Source organism: Zonotrichia leucophrys, chromosome 6 (genome assembly GCF_028769735.1).
Source record: "Zonotrichia leucophrys gambelii isolate GWCS_2022_RI chromosome 6, RI_Zleu_2.0, whole genome shotgun sequence".
NCBI classification, from domain to species: Eukaryota; Metazoa; Chordata; class Aves; order Passeriformes; family Passerellidae; genus Zonotrichia; species Zonotrichia leucophrys.
The window spans coordinates 8,000,843-8,019,114 of NC_088176.1; the positions used below are offsets into that span (position 1 = coordinate 8,000,843).

The 18,272-nt window shown below is 45.5% G+C and overlaps 1 protein-coding gene across 1 annotated transcript in view; it reads left to right on the top strand.

Moving 5' to 3' along the window:
- ABLIM1 (actin binding LIM protein 1) overlaps window positions 1-7,417 on the top strand; it is a 201,421-nt gene extending 194,004 nt beyond the window's left edge. Inside the window, exons 23-24 of the mRNA XM_064716224.1 lie at window positions 57-137; window positions 1,360-7,417. Of these exons, the coding sequence (XP_064572294.1) occupies window positions 57-137; window positions 1,360-1,473 (195 nt within the window). The 3' untranslated portion in view covers window positions 1,474-7,417. The remainder of the gene's footprint in view (window positions 1-56; window positions 138-1,359) is intronic.
- The last annotated feature ends 10,855 nt before the right edge of the window (window positions 7,418-18,272 follow it).

An 18,272-nucleotide genomic window follows, 5' to 3' on the forward strand; every position in this document is an offset into this window, starting at 1 on the left:
CTTTAGACTATAAATATAAATATCTCTTTTTCCCCCTTTTTATACGTTGTTAACAGATTTTTCCATATGAAATACTCATGGTGACCAACAGAGGGCGAAATAAAATACTAAAAGATGTAGACAGAACCAGGCTGGAGGTAAGAGAAGCAAGTTCCTAAATGCTCTTTCCTGCTAAAGTTGTTTGTTGTCTGTGAAAGCTGAAACACTGAAATGTGGGTCCTGAGAAATGTGGGAAGATTTCTCAGCACTAATCAGGGAAGGAGGGATCAGACATTGGGAGGAAGCAGCTGCATCTCCTCAAACAATCTCCCACATCTCTGTCTCCCTGCTCATAGACTGAGCTTCTCACAGTCCCCTTCTGTTTTCAGGCCTTTCTTTATATACTTGTGGATTTGCTAAAAGCCCAAAATTGCACAATTTCCATAAGATCCAGACTGGAATGGAGCAACACTCTGTTCTTGGACCATCTCTTTTGCTAAGAGTCAGTGTCAGCCATCCTTGAGGACCAAAAGTCTAAGTTCCTTCAACTTATGAGTCCTGTGACTTAGTTAGAAGACTGGCTGATATCCAAAAACGCAAGGATCTAAATCTCTGCCAACAAACAAATATAGTTTACAGCTTTGTGGCTTAGGAAGACTTAAGCAGCCCAGTGGAATGCTGGGGATGTTTAAGTCCTTAATCTTCTGTGGAGATGAAAGGAAGGAGCCACAAAAATGTGGGTAATTTGGGTAACAATTGGGGTTTATTCCCATTTTTATTATTAGATATGTGGCCACTAATCAGAATTCAGTGCTGTGTTAGATCAGTGCCACAGGGAGACACTTTCCCCATCCAGTGCACTGTAAAGTGGCTGAACAAGAAGTAACCTGTGCACAGGACAGCACCAAAAAGTGTTTTATTAGCAGTAGAGAAATGTGCTGAACAGTTAGCCTGGCCAGACATCTTCTTTCTCAGAACTTGGAGCACGTCAAGCCCCTCTGCAGAGCACTCCTAAAAACCCAGTGTCTGTTGGGATTTCCATAAGCAGAGGTGACTTGCTAAAGCCTGGGACAGGGGTGTGCAGGAGCTGGTCCTGTTCTCTGGTCTGTCACTGCTTGTTGGATGGCTTCAGACCAATCATTTCTCTGTCTCTTGCTTAATCAGAAAATGAAATATTCCCTGATTTGTTCCTTGGGCACAGAAGTCCATGAGGACTTGGATATGTGTATGGCCAAAGCATTATTTTTTTCCAGCAGTGGCTCTTACACAGCAACATAAAATCCTTAAGGCACTCCAACCTCCTGTTGTGTCTCTTTGGCTTTGACTGACCATTGCCTTTTCTCCTTTTTTTATTCCCTCCTTTTTTTTTATTTTTTGAAGCGTCACTTAGCACCTGAAGTTTTTCAAGAAATATTTGGCATGACGATACAGGAGTTTGACAAGTTACCTCTCTGGAGACGCAACGACATGAAGAAAAAAGCAAAACTCTTTTAATCTCCCTTTAAACAAACCCACCACAAATGATGCATAGAATATTGTATCACACAGTCCAAACTGTTTGGAAGCAACTACTTATCCACCAAAAAGGGAAAATCAACATAGTGGCACCTCTGCAGTTGAACAAGATCAACAATTGCCCTCCTGGAATTCAGGGAGAAAATATCTGGGCTCAGAAACAGCAATGATAGCTTTCAGAGGTGTCAACCTATTACCTGATATTGTACAAGCTAGAAAACTGTTCTGTTCTTCTCCCTCAATGATATTCCCTTTACTTCTCTCCACAATACGATGGACTTTATTGCTAGAGCCAGGAAGTGCCCTTAGGATGCCTTGTAGACTAAAGTAGTTGTAACCACTCCAAGAACTGGAAGAGAATATATACATATATAAATATATATATATATATGTATGCGTGTTTGCCTGTGTGCACACATGTATTTATATCTCTCCATCTATCTCTGTGTGTGTGTAAGTGTGTATATATGTGTGTATATATGGAGAGGGACATAGGTAGGTCTGTAGTGAAGGAGAAGCCCCCTTGTAACTTATCCCACATGGTCACATCAAGTCTTTCACCCAGCAGTTTCTTTCTTGGCACTCTTTTGACACAGTGTCTTCGTGTAACACAGCCTGTGGTGGTGGGCACTCTGCTCACCTGCAGGACACACCACTTGGATTTCTGGGAAATGGACTCCTTGTAAATATTTGCTAGGCTATAAGAAGTGAATTGCTGTGTGTGTGTTGTCAGTCTTCCCTCTTCCACACTTTCTGCTTGAATTAATAAGGCTGGAGCTTAACCAGTCCTTTGAATAATTTAAGATCACTTCAGTAATGGGAATGATGGAGAAGAGTCAGTTTTCTTGTAATTTACTCCAGGAGGTGGGTGCATGGGGGTGGGAGTGGCAGAGTGAAAAAAATGCTATTTTAAGTGTGCCCTGGTTTGCATCCAGAGATTTCAGGAGAAACTCCCTGCTAGTAATTGCTAGTAATTACTAGTACAGCTCATCAGGCTGCAGTGGAGTTGTAGGATTTTACAATGGCAGGGAGAATGGTTCTCTGCAAGCTAACATGCAAATTCATCCCTCTTAGGGAGGAAATGTTTATGAATTGAAAGGTACCATCGAGGTGCCAAGCTCTGCCAATAGAGGCTTTTTGATTAAACTGCAGTAGCTGTTGTCAATATGGCACAGTGCATGGGGCCAAGCACTCATTTTAGTTAATGTAGGTTTTCACTTGTGCTTGGAAAAGAGGGCACAGACTTCTTTTTATTTCTGTCTTGAAGCATCAAAGCTCCAGCCTTGGTTATTTTTATTTCCCTTTGTGCCTGACTTGGTTTTTGAAGACAGAGTAATCATGCAAGACAGTTTCTGAGCTGCATTGAACTCCTTATTGCTTTCAGTCTTCTTCCAATATGCTGCAGCTTGAAAAACTGCCTGTATATACCTTAACTGCTTCTGGGCAAGTCCTATGCAGAGGAGGACATGAGCACCAAAGTAATTGAATGGATGCAGTGTGGCTGCTTTTTCTCTTCCTTGGTGCTTTACTCCCAATGCATAACTGCACTAATGAGTTCATCTCCTGATAGGAGAGGGTCATTTAGGTTCTGTGTCTGTCAAAGAATATCAAGGTTTCCTTTTTAATGCAGAAACTTCAGGAGGCACTGGAGACATCAGAACCTTTGTATTTTCTTTTCTGTGAGACATTGGTGTTAAAATCTGGAAGTCAGGAAGAGGAAACAGTCCCATATAGTTCTGAGATTCAGTATCACTGTGTTGAGTTCTCTGTATCACCAAATGACATTTCACCATGAGCTGTGCAGGACAGCCCAAACCCTGCCTCTTCTTTGCTGGTTAGCAAGTCCTGTTGTGACAGATCACTGTGGTTCCTTTGATAAAATCTGAGATGAAGGTTTAGTAGGAGAGAGACAGAGACCAGGGCTCAGCACCTACTCCATGTCCCTGAGGGAATGTGGGGCTTTGGGACAGTGCCACCAAGGGTCTGGCACCATCCCCAGGGAGCAGAATTCCCTGGGGAGACTGTGACACACACTCTGGTGACTGAGCTCTCTGGGTGGCACCGAGCTTGCAGCAGGGATCAGGGTAACATATTTCACCTCATTTTTCAGAAGACACATCTAAAAGGTTTTTAGAGGAGCTCTGAGAAGTAAATGGGAGTGTCAGGGGCTCAAAATGCATCTTTGAGTGACTGCTGAAAGCAAATCCATACAGTGAAAGGACAGCAGTGTTTTACACTCACAGGCTTTGTGAATGCTGGGGTCTCAGAAATTCATTGTTTGGTCACCTGCAAGGTGTGGTTTAACTTTGAGACAAACATTTGAGTTTTAATGCATTTAAATTATTTAAATTCTCCACATTTTGTCATCCCACATCCTTCAAACTATTAGGCATTACAAGTCTTTTAGTTCAAGTCACCCTGACCATACCCCTTCTAGACCTGAGGAGTTGTTCTCCCAAGGATGTGAGCTGCCAGTCTTCATTTTTCCGCCTCCGTCTCTAGGTTACTACTGAACTTCTCACAGCACATAAGAACACACTACCCAGTCATTTCAGAAATGACTAAGCCGGGTTGTTTTCTTACCTCTCCCTCCTATGCAAAAAAAAAAAAAAGGAAAAAAAAAGGAAAAAAAAAAAGAACTCAGCCTCTTAGCCTGTAAAGAATGGCATGGTAATTTGAATCTGCCTCATCAACTGAGAATTTAAAACTGCAGCTTAAGCTTGGGAAGGAATGAAGAGAAGCCAGTGTAAATGTTGCAGACACAACTCATCTCTGACTGGATTTTTGGGGCACTGCTGGCTCCCATCTCACTGGTGTGGAGCAGTCAGTCAATTTACAGCCCTCTGCACTAGACTTACTACTGCTTTACTCCTGACTGAGAACATGAAGGGTTTTCTGAGCTTCAGTTTCATGCCTGCAGTTAATTCTCAACCACCTACATGCAGACACACCCAAGAGATCATCTGTCCACAAAACCCCCGCTGCAGCCACCCATGGGGGAGGGAGGATTTCTGCAGTGGGCTCTTTGTGATTGTCACTGCAATATTTTCTGTTCTTTCATCTGGTCTTCCCACCTAATGAAAACAAAATGTAGCCCCAGGGAGAATTTTCTTTGTAAGCAATTAATCATTCTCCTGGTATCCATTGAGTAGCAGTTCTTAGTAATTCCCCTCTTTGATATTCCCCTGGGACATGTCAAGAGTTGGACTGGATGATTTTTAAAGGTCCCTTCCAACCCAAATCATTCTGTGATTCTATGAATATGCCTTAACACATGCTTGTGTTCTATCTCCTGCAAAGCATTTGAGCTTCTGATAAAGTCCCATCCCATCAATGCTGTCAACACAATGTCATTACCAAGAGGACTAAAGACTCATTGCTTTTGTCCTATTTTTTCTCCTTTTCTGCTTTAGGAGTGATGTAAGAGCAAGGCCCAGTCAAACATTGCAGAATAACCTCACATGTACACCTGGGGTTAAGTCCACATGGGATTATGTTCAGATGCAGATCCTCGAGCACAGGTGCACTGGTGGCACACACCCTCCCCATGTGGAGCTCATTAAATGTGGGTTGGGTTGTGCTGTGCTGGGGATGCACTGCCGTGGGCTGTGCAAGGTCAGGCTGGAGGATTCAGGAGCTTTCTGTGGGATAAGACATCTCTGGCTCCAGGAGTGCTTTTACTTCTGTCCAGACAGGTGTCACCTCTCCTCACAAAGTCCCACAGTCCTAAATCTGTGGGCCAGGCACTGGATGCTGGCTGCCCTTTTCCTGTTGCATTGGGAAATCCTTTCTCAGCCCTGTAGTTCAGATGTCCTGCTGTTCAACAGAGTTCAGCACCAGCCTCCTTTGTCAAAGTGAGCTACACTGAAGTTAGGCACCTTTGGAAGTGAATCCCTTTCCACAATCCCTGTGTCTCCTGGCAGGGTGATGTCAATGGGCACAGAATGGTTAAGGTCTGGGAAGGAGGAGGGTTGGCATAATCTTGATTTCTGCAGGGCTTGCCAGGGTGATGCTTGGCAGGATTAGAGGAGAACACTGAGCCTGTTCAGTGGTACCTGTAGTACCTGTTTCAGACTGTGGGGAAGTCAATTTGGAGTTCATAGCATGTGAGCACCCACACTGAAATTAATGGTATGAAGCTGTTAGAACAAACAACAAGAACATTAAGTCTCAGAATGGTAAAAATATGAACATCCCCTAAACTCTTCAGGGAATGATTTATCTTGGCTCCTCCTGACTTAGGAGGAGATGTTGGCATATTTGGCTTGTAGGGCAGACAAAAGAAAACCACCCTTTCTCTCACTCCATGATTCATTGCTTTCCTCTGGAATGTGTTTGTGAAGGAGGATGTCCACATCCTCAGTGTTACCTACAGCAGTGAGGAACACCAGTCAGTGGTAATGACAATGCAATAAAACACTTGCAGGAAACAAGAATTCAACTAATCTGTCCAAAATGCCACTCATCTTCCCATGCCAGAGGGATGCTTAGGGCTTGTCCCCACTGCCCCCTTCCCTACTCAGTTCTCCCCAGGTCACAGTCTGCTTTGTGCCCTGTCAAACTTTGTGGCCCTGTCAACACACCTACTGGGTACACTTCAGGGTAGATGCTTAGCAAGGGCTGGTCTTGACAATATGTGGTATATTTTTACCCCATTGCTGCAAAATGAAGAGCTGGAGAGAGCTCCTGAGCACTGTGACAGTAGCACAATGCACCTTTTTCCCTTAGTGTAGAACACTCCTATCACTGTGGGCTGCAGCATTGCTCTGGCTGGTGAGTTTTGCCTTGTGATTTCTCCCACACACCTTTTTTGTGTTTAATAAGATAAGAAACAACAACAACAACAAAAAAAAAAATCCATCACAATGCGAAGATACTGAGTTTTCAGTCAGACAGCTCTGCTGGCAGGAGCTGTGTGATGCCCACATTTGGCAGAAGTGTTATTAATTTTAATGTAAGCATCAGTGCAGGAAGTGGGAATGTAATTGGCCATTAATGTTGTTTGCCTGTATGCAAAATAAATTATTTGGTGCCCAAAGGGCTTCTAACAGGGAAATAGATTTCTGCTAATGAGTTGCTCAGAAATGCTCGCCTTTGTGAAGAGGAAATCCTTCCATGTGCACTGTGGTCCTTCTTTTGAGGTAAAAGAGAGATGACTGAAGGCAAACCTGTTGTGTCAGGATCACCACAGTTAGCACAGGTGTTGCTCCCAGGATCCAGCCCCTGGGCATGGAAATGCAGCTCTGGGAATCCCAGTGGTGCCTTACCAGGCTGAGTCTCTGGCTCCCCTAGGATGCTCTGACAGCTCCCACTGGACGCTTGCCTGGGCTGCTGTCACTGAACACCTGCAGAATGCACTTCCCCCGATGCAAACCCACTGGCAGCAGTGGGGCCTCTCCCTGCCCTGCACTTTGGGGCCGGGGACGCCTCTGTGCCCAGCCAGGAGCTCAGTGTCCCTCCCAGAGCAGCCCTGGCCAAGCACTGAGGCTTGGCCATTGTGGACAACTCTTCCTGCAAGGGGGCCTTACAGCTGGGGACTTTTTTTAAGCTTTGGAAACTAAAACTAATTTTTTAAAGGTATACTTGCCTTTAAATCGGTAGATTTTGGCAATAGGATTTTTTATTATTTTATTTTTCTTTTCTCCTCCCTCCACATGTTCCAAACCAGCGTTCTGGGGAGGTGTCCCTGTGTTTTCCATTCATCTGTCTCTTTTTCTGAGTCTCTGTAAAAGTGAATCAATGTCTTGTCTGTACAGTAAGTCTGCTTGTATGCATAATGAGAAGTTGAGCTGGGTTGCTGTTCTGTACAATTAGTGTTTCCACTGTCATACTGCAAACAGCACATATTGCACTCCTGTGCCACTGTAATCTGCATCACTGTTGTACTCAAGTCAATGAATAAAGTTTGGAGCTTTATTCTTAATTTTTGGATTCATGTTGCCTCATTTATTTTGGTTTTTATTTTTCATTTTGCAGAGTTATAAGAAAGTTCTCTTACAAAAATAGGATGTGCTCTCAAGAAGAGAGGTCTCAGGTGAGATATGAATTATAAGAGCAAGACAGGAGAAAGTAAAAGGTTTGAAAATTGTCACAAGGCTTCTTGTACCTAAGCCACTAGAAATAGATAGATAGAAAATAGATTCATGTAAACCACATAGAAGTGTTATTTTTGTTGTTGAGGATTAAAATGACCTGAGATAACAGCAAGGTGAAACAGACCATGCTGTTGTGTCAGCTTCAAAGGCTAAATTGTTTCCTTTCTTGATCTTTGCAAATTCAGCTAAAATGTTAGTCTCCATCTTGAAAATGTTTTATATTTTAAGTTAGGTGTTTGTTTGATCATCTGGAGTTTAAGCTTGCCTGGCCCTGGTGTGGGTGTGGAAGGTGGGGGATGATACCACCCAAGGAAATTGGGTGTTTTTCACACCCGTACTGTGCTGAGCTCCTGGGGTCCAGCAGAGCATCCTGGCACAGAATTAAGCACACAGCCCCTCCAGGATGGGTGCAGCACAAGCCCTGCACAGCCCCTGCGCCTCCAGAAAGCCCCTGCAACACCAGGATCTGTCTGTGCCCTGCAGACACCAGGTTCTCCATCTTCTCTCTCACTCCTCAGCCCTCTGAGGCTCCCTGCTGCCCTGCCTTGATGCTCTGCACAGGTTCTGCCTGTAACAAAGGTAAAGTTTCCCCAGGGCTTTATTCCATGTGTTGAACGTGTTTAATGGCTGAGTCTCAGCTGAGAACTCAGGTTCCTGCCTGGAGAGCAGCAGCTGGAGGATGTGATACCACTGTGAAGTTACCCTTTAGCAAGGTTCATACCTGCCCTGTTCACCTCCCAGGCCATGCCTGGATCTTTGCTGTGCTGTGTGTGTGCTGTGACTTGCACAAGAGAAATTTCTCTCTGAACAAATCCAGGAAAACAGCCTGGTGGCACTTAGAGGTGTCCTTTGTTTGGACTGCATCTCTGGGTATCTCCTGTCAACCTTCCTGGGCATCTTCACTCCTTCAGCAAGTATAAAAGGTCTGTGCATGAAGTACCTGCTAAAAAACCACAAGTGTAAGTCTATGATTTGGCCTTGCAACTTCTCTTGAAAGTTTCCCAAACATAGAAAAACCTCAAAACCCAAAATCTCCCTTTTGAGTTTCTTGAAAGTCACCGGCTGGCAGCTCCCTCCCTGTGACGGTGTTCACGGGGGTTCTTGGATGAGGGAAGAGATGAGGATCTGACTCCATGTTTCAGAAGGCTTGATTTATTATTTTATGATCCACATAATATTAAAACTGTACTAAAAGAATAGAAGAAAGGATTTCATCAGAAGGCTTGCTAGGAATAAAAAAAGAAAGAATGATAACAAAAGCTTGTGTCTCAGACAGAGTCCAAGCCAGCAGACTGTGACTGGCCATTAATTACAGACAACCACATGAGACCAATCCTGAGGCTTCTCAGGAGAAAAAATCCTAAGGAAAGGATTTTTCATAAAATATCATAGCTACATCTCCCTGCAGCAGCAGCTCCAGTGTAGTGCCAGCCCTGGGCCATGTCCTGCCAGCCCTGGACACCCCAAGCAGCAATTCCTGCTGGGGATCTTTGCCCTGGCAGGGTTATGGAGCAGTTGCTCCCCCACAGCCTCCCCCAGACCAGAGCATTGGGAAAATTATCCCTGACTGCACTTCTGTGTGCAGAGCAAATCCACAAAGAACTGTTCCAGTCATCAGCCCCACAGTGTGACAGTGCCAGCCCACTAAGCACATTTTTAATTTCTCCCCAGTTAAATACACAAGCCCACTGAAATCTAAATCTAAATCTTGCTTTTTCTTTTTTTTTTTTAATTGTTAGCCCATTTCCCCCTGCTCCCCTCCTCCCCACAAGTAATGTGAAGTTTATGACCCCTGAGTAATGACTGTGGAATGCTCTGCATCCTACAGCCATCTCGAGGCATCTGGCAATGGGAATCTTCACAGCATGTAAAAAATACACAGATAATACCATTGTAAATAACTCAGATCAAAACAAGTCAAATGTCAATGCTAATTTGCTGTCAAGTATAGCCCAAGACCACTTCCTCCTGCAAGAAGAGAGACCCAGTTCCCAAGTGTGTCTTGCTCCCCACCAAAAGAAGCTTATTCTCCACCAAAAATCTCTCCAAACTCTGAATTAGCAAGAGTGGAGTTTTTTTCCCCTTTGCTGTTTTGTTTTTTCTCTAGCTTTTGTGCCTGTCTGCTGCAGAGTCCAAGGCTGGGAAATGAAACTTCAGTTTTGCCTGACATTTTTCTATTGTAAAAAAAGGACTCTTGGGAGAGATATTTACTGTTTTCTATGGCTCAGTCCGAGGGCAAGAGAGAAAAGTTGTTCCAGGAGTCCCCATTACAAAGCATTTTTTCACATAGGCTCACTTTTATTTTGTAAAGGCTGGGAGATGAAAGAGCCAGCAGCCCTGGAACAGGAAGTTTGCTGTACATCCAAAGGTCAGGTGGGTCTCAGACAGCCCCTGCTTCCAGCTCTTTGTGTACACACTGCAGATTAAAATGGACATCCCAGGCTCCATGTAGCCATGGCAGTGATGGGGGCCCGAGGCTTTGGGGGGAAAGGAAGAGAGGGGAAGCAGGGAAACAGCAGAGCACAGCCTCTCCTCAGGCTGGGATTTCATGAGACAAAGCACTGGGGGCTGTTCAGCCAGCTTAAGGTATTCCCACGCCCCCACAGCTTTTTCCTGCCATCAGATATGTCAGCATGACTGCTGGTGGGGTCACTCTCAGTGACATTCGGGAACTGATCCTTCTTAGAAAAACATTTTTTACTTTTTATTTCACTGCACAGCGTTGTTGGGGTTTTTTTATATTTTTAGACTGAGTCAGTTCCCTGCTTTGAGTGTATCTCCCAAAATAATTGTGCTGGGCATGAAAAATGGGATGGGCACCAGTGAAGAGTGGTGTCTGGAGAAAAAGCAGAGCACAGTGAGCTGCCAGTGATGCTGCACTCTGTATGCTAGGAATTCTGTCTCAGTCCATGGCAGAGGGGGCAGCTGGTGGCATTCCCTTTGTCCTGCCATTCCAGCAGTGCCACCACACCTCTGTGACTGTCCATTGGAAGGGTGGCATTGTCTTCAGGACATTTGAGGGTCACAGTGCTGAGCCAGGTGTGTGAGCCAAGTCATGAGTGCTTCAGCTGCTGCCCCAGTATGAAAGAGGGAAGGAGGGGATGGACTAAATCCCGATTTCAGGAAAGAGGGAAGGAGGGGGTGGATTAAATCCCACCTTCAGTGTTCACCTTCTGGAGGAGAAGGCAGTGCTGCTGGCAGGGGAAGGCAGTGCACACCCTGAGGGCTGCATGGTCTGTGCCAGGCTGGGGTTCAGGGCAGGGGCTGGGACAGAGCCCTGCCAGGCACACTTGCTGTGTGTTGTAATGTCTCTGCTAAAACTGTGGCAGGACTCTTTGGACACAGGTCAGGAGAAGATGATCTCTGCAGAGCTGAGTTCCTCCCAGTGAAATTCCCAGCCTCAAAGCTGGCACGAGTAAAGGGCTGGATTTAAATTAATAGAGCATCCCTGGGCAGCCAGTGGAGAAACATCAAAAGGTGAGCCAGGTCTGACAGGAGCAGACTGACAGATTTGGAAGCTGATTTTGCTGCTTGGGCTCTCCACACTTGGGACTCATCTATTTCCCAGAATTTGGGCTGTCCCAGCCCCCACAGCTCCAGGCAGTGGAGGGAAGAGTCCATGGTAGAACCAAACCTCTCTGCAGGAGTAGCCCAGCAATGGTGCCAGAGGGAAACAGGGCTCCCCTTTGGCTGCCTCTGCTGGATTTAGGCTAGATACTGCAGGGGAGACAAAATGCAGCTGACTCCATTCAAGGAGTTCATAGACACAGGCTCTGAGGCTTTATGTGAACCGAAGTGTTTGCTGTGAAACAGGAGACAAGGTAATAATTGAATCAGGGCTCACAATGAATGAGCTGCTGCTGAGAAATGCCTCCTTTACAGCCCTGATAGACTCTGGGATGCTCAATGACTGCCAGGAGCAAACTCTGTGGTATCTCAGCTCTTACCCTAATTACCATTTACAGAGGAGTTGCTAGATGAACGAGGACTGCAATATAAAGGACTTTAGTAAGATTTATTGATGAGACTACATGAATAATTCCCCTTGCAATGATGCATTTAAGACCACAGATATTGTGGGAGGAGGAAAGCCAGTGTTTGATATTTTGAATGATTTTAAAGTGTGTGTTTTATTTTTATGTTTCAGCTATTGCTGTTCCCTTTAAAAAAAAGAAATCTTCCTATTGCCACCTAGGTTTGTGAAACAATAGTAGGTAATTGAATATAAGCTTCTTCTGATGCCAGTAAATATTGGATGATATAAAAGATTCTATGATAACTGGTCTGCCATGGAGTTCAGGCAGCCCAGAGCATAATGCTTCAATGCTCTGATGTTGCTGTGACCTCTTGGCACTCAAAGTTGGCGTTTTCCGTAACTAACTAATTGTTCAGCTTCCTGAAAATTACGTGTGTGCTCTTTCTCCCTTGGGAGCCATCCCAACAGAGGACCCTTCAGAGGATTTTCCTGGGCCTGGCCAGTTTGAGGGAAAATGGAGGTGCCACCAGGGCAGGCAAATCACCTGGGGGTAAAGCTGGCTTAAAGATTGACCCTGTGAAGAAAAAGTGAGTAACATTTAATCATATCAGCAGTTTAATCATATCATCATATCAGCCTCGAGATGCAGGCAGCCCACTGCCAGTGCTGACATAAGGGAAGGGTTTCACCAAAGCAGAATTGACCCCACTGCAGATCCCAGGATTTGACTTTTTCTCCTCATGGGGACACCCAGGAACATTGACCCCAAATTAGCTAAACTTAAATAAACCAAATTTACTAATCATCACCCCAAATGCCTTTAATTGGGGCATTAAAGATTAATGTTTAAAGATTAATTAATTGCCCCATCAAAGATTAGCTCACTGTGGAATGGAGTAAACCAAAACAAATTTAAGACACTTGTAGTCTTGGTTTGGTAGGATGTTCTGCAGGACTCTTGAGAGATCTAAAGCTGCTGTGGCTCTCCAGCTCACCCCCACTCCTCTGCTGCAGCACTGATGCCTCTGAAGATGTCAGCACTGTGTGCAAACACTTGCAGGTTACTTTGAGAAACGTTCCTTGGTGGTGCTGTGCCTTTGTGCTGAAAACCAAGAGCCACAACAACAGCGTTTGGTGGGTGGCCAGTGAGAAGCAAGGGGGGGACAGAACAGGCAAGACATTTTGAAACAGCTTCAGTTCTGAGAACTGCTTATCAGCAGAAACCCCATCCTGTAGCAGGAACCCACAGAGTGCCCTTGCTGTGTCTGTGCGTGGGGAGAGCAGCAAGGTGGGTCCAGGCTGGGCCATGTGCACCTGCACAGCCCCTCCTGCCCCTCACAGCCTGCTGTGGCTGCAGCTTTCTGCTCCCTGGCACGGGCAGAGGTGCCCTGAGTGTGCAGGCAGTGCAGGACATTTCCCTCCTGCCACAAGCCAAAGGGTGACACACACACACCATTGCCCAACGCAGCCCTCATGGCCCGTGCTCCTGGGCGACTCTCCCAGTTACTTCTCTCCTCCAAAAAAACCATTTCTGGGCACCTGGCCTGCACTGTGAAACAGCCTTTGTGTGATATTTTGTCAGCTACAAATAATTGAAAAAGGCCTACATAAAGTCCTAATTGTGTCACAGAACAGGCTCTTCAGTCATCCATCTTCCTATTAAACTTGTGAATTTCAGCTACTCAGCCCTGTTGGAGTTATTTTCCCCTTCCCCTCCTTCCTCTTTTAAGCTTCTATTTATATTCTCTCAGTTGTCTGTGCCAGAAGATCTCATGTGGATACATTAGGCCTTTTCAAAAGGAAAGTTGGATTACAGCGATTTTTCTCCCCGTAGGACACAACAGCTTCATCATTCATAACAGAGCAATACACTATAACTTCATTATAGATGGCATGAAGCTGGCCTATTTAAACAGAATACTTAATGATGGTTGGGAAGGCAGGAGAAATTCAGCTCCACAGCTCTATGTGTGAAAAGAGAAACTGCATTTTTTGGTATTTACCAAGGCAGATTTCTTGATTAAATCTCTTTTCACAGGAACAAAAAAAAATAAAAGGGGGGAAAGACTCGACTGACATGGGTGAAACTTATTCATTACCTGGTAGTTAATTCCACTTTGGCAGGTAGTTTGGCACACCCTAACATCCAATATTTATAGCAGGAAAGGAAACTTGGACTGCTCCATAGTGCTCAGCCTCCACTGAAACAATCTGCAGTTTATTGGTGCTGTAGGACCCCAGGTTCTCATTCTCCCCCCTTGCCCCTCTCTGCAGTGCTACCACAGAGACTCTGCTCCCTGACTTGGACTGAGGAGAACTGGTTAAGGCCTAAAGAAAAGCTGCAGACTGAAAAATACTCTTTTTGGGAAAATGCCAGAATAAATAGCCTTCTGCAAGCTCACAGTTGACATCAGACCACAGTTTGTGGTGATGATGGGGACGGCTTAAAAAATCCCAATGAAAATGTAGCAAGACATAAAAATTAATCTTTCCCCATATTTTGATAGAATTAGTTTTTCTTCTCACCCGGGTAAGCTTTTCTGGTGCTGAAAGGTGCCAAGAGTTCAGCTCTGCTCAGGCAAGTCCTCCATCTACAGCTTGACACTCCACACAGATTTCTTTTTCATCTGACTTGGGAGAGATTTTTCTCAAGGCTGGCTTACTGGTAAAACCTGTAAGAGTGGATGAAGCTTCTAACTCAGCTGAAAGCCATGATTTCCTATCCTATCCCCTCAAAAACAGGACCATGTTGCCATGAATCAGTGTTTTGGTCACTTAAAGAATCACCAGCAAAGGCATCAGCAAAAAGCAGGTTTAATGTGGAAGAGAAAGTGCAACAAAGTTCACTGGCAAGGTTTACTGTAGTAGTTCCTAGATGATTAAAACACACAGAGAAAAAGCAAACTAAAATCTAAAGTCAATCTAAAATCAATTCCAAAATTATCCATGTGGAGCCTGGGAGGAAGGGTTGGGGAAAGCATAAGGATAGGAAAGGGTAAGGATAAAAAGGAATAAGGGGCGCCCTCCCACTGAGTCACAAGGTTCACAGTGGGACCCCCTTGCCAAACCGAGCCCCAGAATTCATCAGTGGTTTAGGCCCAAAGGTTTAGCAGCATTTAAATTAACAGCACCTAATCAATAGCTCAAGTTAAACAATTTAACAAAGCATTCAGATAGAATTTACTATAACCACAAGAGCAACTCACAGGCCGAGCTTACTTAAAAATCTAAAGTACTTAAGAGTCTAGGAGAGCAACATTGCCAGTACATTTGCTATGGCATATTCACACTTACACACACACAGATCTAAAGGAGTCTGTGCAAGGTGTATCCCTGTGAAAAATCCCCCTCAAATTCAGGGAAACACTCACGTTGGATCCTTTGCATCTCCTGAACAGATGAGAGGGAGGTTGAGCCTCGAGGATTTGGGGGTATCAGCCCAGGATTTGTCAGTGTCTGGTCCTCCAAGAAGAGCAAAGGGGGGAGTTGGTGGGGCAGTGCTGGGGCAGCCCCTGGGCCCCAGGAGAGCTCAAAGGGCCTCCCTTTGGACTGCCAGGGTCACAGGAGACTTGGCTTTAAGTCATACAATATTCCATCCTGGCTGCAGTTCAGGTCAGTGGCTTTCTCTGAAAGTTCAATTACAAAAAAATTGTTCTTCCACTTGGGCTGTTATTCAGGCAAGAAAAATGAGTTTCCAAGGCTGTTTGTAGAAAACAGGAGCTGGTTAGACAGCACTAATTCCTGGGAGCAGACAGAGTTCCTGATAAGCTCCAGAGGAGCTCAGCCCAGCTGCTCCTCAAGGCCAAGACCTAAGGAACATTTCTGAGATCACAGGCCAGGGGGCTCGTGGGGGGATGATGCACCAGCACACAGGGCTAAGCACACATCAGAACTTTACATCAGAAACTTTTGGGAAGCTGATGGCCACATCCTGTGGTGCCTGGGGGTGTTACAAGCTGCAATACAGGGCACTGATAATGTGGGAGGTCTGCTGGTGTGAGCATCCCCATGAGGAGTTTGCAGGGAAAGGAACAAAGCATCTTTTGGGTTCCTTTAACTGATATTGAACATTGTCAGAGGAAAGCTGAGGGGCTTCTCTGCAGTGGGGAGAGGGTCTGGGGTGGTAAAAAAGTACAAGGAAGAAATGGCTTCAGGAGGAACAAATGCTGTGGCTGTTGAGCACACTGTCTGGTCAGCATGCCTCATACTTTGGCCACAAGAAGGTATTCTATCTATCAAGGGAAAGAAAACAATTCCAGCTATTAAGATTCCCTGTAATTTGGCCTACAAGCAGTTTGGACTTAACAACTGAAAAGGAAATGTCAAAGGATGGGAAGCCAAGAGAAGCTCATCAAAAAGACATCTGGTCCTGCTGTCCTTAATGGGAAATCCCCCCTCCCTCCAGACACCCTCTTTTGAAACAGTTAATGTCTGAGAGAATCCAAAACATTGCTGGAATGTATCAGTGATGGAGCTTTTGTATAGCTGAGCAGCTAAACAGCTCTGGTTTTGTTTGTGTTAGGGTTGATTGTCTTGACTTTCATCGGTGAAAGTCAGAAATGGCTGGGCAGGAGTCAGTGGAGCAAGAGTGGTTTGAGGCCAGCTTCAGCTGGGGGACAATTTGGTCACCTCTTTTACAGCTGGAATCATGACATGCTTCACAGGGAAGCAGAAACACCTCAAAGGAGGAGCCCATAGGCAGCAAACTCACAAATCATCCAAGGTGAAGGATCCAAGCTCTCCAACAGAGTATTTAAGTGAGCAGCTCTGCTGGAACAGCCATGCTGACCCATCTGCCTCTCTGTTTCTTCTGGCCCTTTTTCCACTGACCGAAGCCTGGCCTGCTGCCAGCACCTTCCAGGAACCAAGGAGCAAGTCTGGGCTGCTGAAAGGCACCCATAGGGGTTACTTCTGGGGAAGAACTGCTGCTCATGCTCCTGAGTGGGCAACCCAGGATCTCCTACGTGTTTCCGCCCTCAGCCACGTGGCAATGCCATTTATCACTGCCCCTCCCAGGAAATCATGTTCCCAGGGCCTGGATGCCTCAGAGTTTCAGCATGGGATGCAGAGTGTTTGATCACATCAATCAGGACAGCTGGCAGAGTCCAGCTTTTCAGATCTCCTTAGGGAATAAGCAGAGGACACCATTCAAATTCCCAAAACCAGCTATTCCCTTCATCCCTTGAATCAGGAAATCTGGAACACCAGCAGGATTCAGCAGATCAAGGTTCAAAGCCATTGATGGGGGCTCCATAAACATCCTGAACTCCTGCCAGTACTCCCACCCAAAAGGAAGGCTGGGGGAACTTTCAAAGAGGCAGCTGAGCTGTGGCTGATGATTGCTCCATGCAGCCCCAGCTGTGTGTTCCCAGCTGCTCAGGGATCTCCTCCTCCCATCCAGCTGCAGGTGTTTGCCACTTACCTGGTGCTGTCCCAATCCTGCCTGGCTCCACTGCCACCCAACTCATCCTCCCCAGGTAGGTCAAGAATGTGCCATTTTAGTTTTCTGTCATTTCAGAATGGAAGTTGGTGCAATAACAGTGAAAATGGCACTAAGAAGAGAGAGATAATTTGGCCAGAAGCAGTGGGAAGACAGAGACTTCTCCCTGTCAGAGACGGCAATGCTGTTTTGCTGGCTCAGCTGTCCCTAGGTCCACAGGCTCTGTTGCTATTCAGAGGGATCCCCAAATGGACAAAAGGAATTCTCCCACCTCAGATTATTGGCAGCATTACAGCCCAGTATTGCAGCCAGGGACTCCAAAGCAAAGTGTTTGGATTCCTCATTTCTTGGCATTTTGTAGGACACACCTCAGGCCACAAAAATCACCTCTGCTCAAATCTCTCTGAAAAACTTTTATGTCTGCTTGACCACAACTGTCCACTCCTACACCTTTATCTAAGGAGGGACCCAAGATGATCTCTGGAAGCAAAGAGGACACAAGGGAGATCTGAGATCTCCCTGCTCACCCAGTCTGCCAAGCCATCTTATTCCTCCATCTGTCCTCCAGGTGCCTGCACAAGTGGAGTATTTGACACAACTTCCCTTCTTTCAGGAGCTTTACAGAACAAAGATAACTCCACCTCTGACTGAACTTGGTTTTGTTGAGTCAATTCCTGAACTAGGTTTTTACAGCATTGATAAGTGCATGGGGAAGAGAGAAAGAAAAGCCTCATGAAACAACATACACACTTCAAGTGTGGAGGAAATTTCTACCTTTTGTTCTGCCAGATGGAATATTTTCCCTGAAGAAAGGAAGAAGTCTGGGGACTGCTGGAATATCTGAGCCATATCTGGGAGCAAACACCCCAGAGAGCAGCTCTGCACTATCCAGGTCAGGTGTGGCTCTTCCTGACAGTCTCCACCAAGCACAACTCCCCTGAAGTCAGTGGAGGGCACCTGCACACAAGTTCTCAAGGCAGGGTTCCTTTGCTTTCACCACAGAGGGGTCAAGAACTTTCACCACACTTTGTGCCATGCTTAAACCAGGGAAAAAGCAAAGTAAATGCAAACATGAGAAGAAAGCAATAGCAAAGATTTAGACAAATATAGACATTAAGGACTTTGCTGATGCAAAATGTAGGTGTAGCAATCAAAATAATAATAATCAACAATATTAATGAAACAATGTGCACCTGCTCAGGGTACTTAGGGAAATTAGAAAAGTGTTTAGCATTGCCAGTGGAGAAAAGAGATGATTTGGATTATG